Source organism: Octopus bimaculoides, chromosome 21 (assembly GCF_001194135.2).
Source record: "Octopus bimaculoides isolate UCB-OBI-ISO-001 chromosome 21, ASM119413v2, whole genome shotgun sequence".
Classification (NCBI taxonomy): domain Eukaryota; kingdom Metazoa; phylum Mollusca; class Cephalopoda; order Octopoda; family Octopodidae; genus Octopus; species Octopus bimaculoides.
Genome location: NC_069001.1, coordinates 27205196 through 27208414, shown reverse-complemented (window position 1 = coordinate 27208414; position 3219 = coordinate 27205196). Strand labels below are relative to the sequence as shown.

Sequence of the window (3219 nt, the reverse complement as noted above, 5' to 3'; positions counted from 1 at the left end):
TATTCATGAGAAATTACAGTAGCAGTGAAATGTGATGTATCCATACATGCACACAAGCTTAAATATATATTTATATATGAAAAAGAGAGAAAGAGAAATGGTGAAGAAATAATTGAAATACGATTCCTTTGTTTTCATGAATTTGCAGCCTGAAATTTTCTAAATGTTTTGTTGTTGATTTTTTAAAACATACAAAGAAAGGAGAGAATACAGAACAAGTATATGAAAAACAGACAAAAAAGCAAGCAATCAAGCAAATATGTAAAGGTTGGTTGTTTTTTCTTTTTCTTTATATTTAAAACGATTAGTAGGATGACAAAGGATATAATATATGAATTAGTGACATTCATGCATAATTTAAAGGATTAGTAAGAGAGTTAAAGTGAAATGTCTTCGATCGGGATTCGAAACCTCGTTGTGTTAATATGTTTTATGAATTTGTATCTGTATGTTAAAACAATGAAGTTATTCTGACAATATGAAGTCTTTCTGACACGGTTCAAGATAAATTGATTTTTGGCGAAAGAAAACTAATTTGTTTTATTTTACAAAATATATATTTAAAAATACTTTTGTCTTAGTTGTAAGTGCAGCACAAGTAACTGATTTCAGAACACCTATCGTTTGTGTGAAATACGGTGTAAGATATCCTTGGCCACGGGACCTGACCTGAATGCTTGCAACGGTGTTTTACCCACCAAAAGTAACGATGTACTGCAAGACAATGATTTTAAACCGAGTGACAGATTAGATATATCACCTACGTATGGACAAGACCCATCTGACAGATTTTCAAAGAGTTTCCGTCTACTAACCGCGCACGCTATGAAATCCAGTTCCAGACTCATGCGACTGAGCCCCGAATTTCTTAATTTCATTAACTTTGCCGTTATCCGCACACAATAATATTGTGACGTTCATATATTTCACATGGACTAAAGTAATGTCAACTTGCTTCAACATGTGAACAGAATTGCATCACAATCATAAAGCATTAACTCAGGGGTTTTCAACCATTTTTACCTATGGGCCCCTCTGATTATTGTTTTATTCCGGTGGGCCTCCATATCCATTCGATGTTCAAAAACTAGTTTTAGAGAAACTTCTTTTAACATTCTTATTGAATTTTTCACACAGTCATGTGTATAGATTTAACTGTGTTAAATGTTAGAGAGAGAAAAAAAAACTTGTGTTTCTTGCAATACATACCAATACATACATCTAAAGAAAAGAATTTTTTTCAGGGGCACTTAAATTACTACTGTGCATTTCCAATTTACTATTTTGTTCTGTGGACCCCTAAAAATCTTATATGGGCCCTCGTGCGTCATATGAACTCCGGTTGAGAACCACCGCTTTAGCTGTACGCTGTAAATTACAATGGAATAACGAGCAATTTTAGGTACTTGATTTAATGTATTCAGCCACAAGAATACTAAGATTAGAGTTGTTTATCGTTCAGGGGTACAATACTGTCGGAAGAAAATTGTTTGGAATATACGCTATGCATTCCTTGATAATTAATTACAGCTACGTAATAAGGTTGAAGTTACTACAACGAGGATACGAAAAGCGGTCGTCAATACATGCCTCAGGGAGCTTACATTCGACTTTACAGTACTTGCGTTCTACTAACGACATACCAAATATGATATTATTAATAGAATTGGAGAGAAAACTACTGGTGGTTAGTTTTGACAAAATCCAATACAGAGGAAGATAAATTTTAAAAGGGAAAATATATATATAATGTGCTGTGATAAGAAGAAATATGCATACAATTTCGGCCCGAACTCTTCATTTTTAGATGGAGGGCTCTGCCGTTTTGAATTGAAACATGACCAAAATTATTATGTATAAAGGAAAAGGGAATCAAGGTACCAAAAACTCAAAGTTAATAAAATGTCGAACGCTTACCTTGCTGCATAAGGCAACCTATGGTAAACCACAAACTATTTAAAACAGTAAATTGATTATCCAGTTCATCCGATCCGGATTCATACCACTCGTAGGGACTTAGCCTCGCAATAATGTAGAGCATAAAACTGACAACAAGATAGGCGGCGATGATATATACCCATACCTCCGAAGTAAGAGGAGAGAGGAACGAGAATAACTTGGGTGGTTTTTTCATCGGTTTCTTGTATAATATGGTAATGCCAAGGTTCAAGAATGGTTTAGTGAAGTCGATAACTTTTTCGCGTTTGTATGTAATGGACATACCAGCAACAGCTAAGTCAGCTTTCTGAAATGTAATGAATTCGATCGAAATATTACATATATGCAATTGTACTTACATACGTGCATGTAAAAGATATATGCGTATACACAGACACACACACACATATCTGCATATATATATATATATTTATATATATATACAAACACATACAGATATTTATATTTTGTATATGTGTGTGTGTGTCATTTGGTAGTTAGATCGATACATCGACAGAGAAATGATAGACGGATAAATATATAAACAGATATATAGACAGACAGTTAGATATAGACAGATAGATAGATAGATAGATAGAGAGAGAGAGAGATAGAGATAGAGAGAGAGATAGAGAGATAGAGATAGAGAGAGAGATAGAGAGATAGAGAGAGATAGATAGAGAGGGAGAGAGGGAGAGAGAGAGAGAGAGAGAGAGAGAAAGAGAGAGTCATGCAGACAGACAGAGAGATTATTATTTGCATCAGGCACTTACTCTCTCGATAAGCTCTCCGACCATTCCGTTCCATTTGCCGGTCAAAGGGTCTTCTCCACCATATTGACCATCCTTCACGATGGAAATAGTGTAATTAAAATGAAGCTCCTCTGCAATAGCATTCAGCAGGTCTATGGCAAAACCTTCATACTCAACAGTGCCATCAGGGGCAGTCTTGTTACCCACATACGGAAGTTCCTTAAAAAAGAAAAACAGTAATTATTATATTCATATTATATTCATAGTAATTATTATATTATATTCATAGTGATAATTTTATTCATATTATTTCTATTTGAAGGCTGAACCATTTTGTGCGTGCGCGTGTGTTGTGTTGTGTTGTGTGTATGTATGCTTGTGTGTTGGTGCTTGTGCGTGTGTACGTATGTGCGTGTGTGATCACATGAATGTGTCTATATAAATAATACTGGCGAGTCAAGCAGAAATGAAGGTATATAAATTGATTGATATATATATATATATATATATATATATATATATATATATA

General features: G+C 34.2%; 1 protein-coding gene across 2 annotated transcripts in view; it reads right to left on the bottom strand.

Annotated features, from left to right (window-relative positions):
• LOC106876162 (glutamate receptor ionotropic, kainate 2) overlaps nucleotides 1-3219 on the bottom strand; it is a 148901-nt gene that overhangs the window by 89707 nt on the left and 55975 nt on the right. For both annotated transcript variants that reach the window (XM_014924588.2, XM_014924587.2), the window contains exons 5-6: nucleotides 2712-2909; nucleotides 1918-2245 (exon numbers count right to left, since the gene is read on the bottom strand). In XM_014924588.2, the coding sequence (XP_014780074.1) occupies nucleotides 1918-2245; nucleotides 2712-2909 (526 nt within the window). The remainder of the gene's footprint in view (nucleotides 1-1917; nucleotides 2246-2711; nucleotides 2910-3219) is intronic.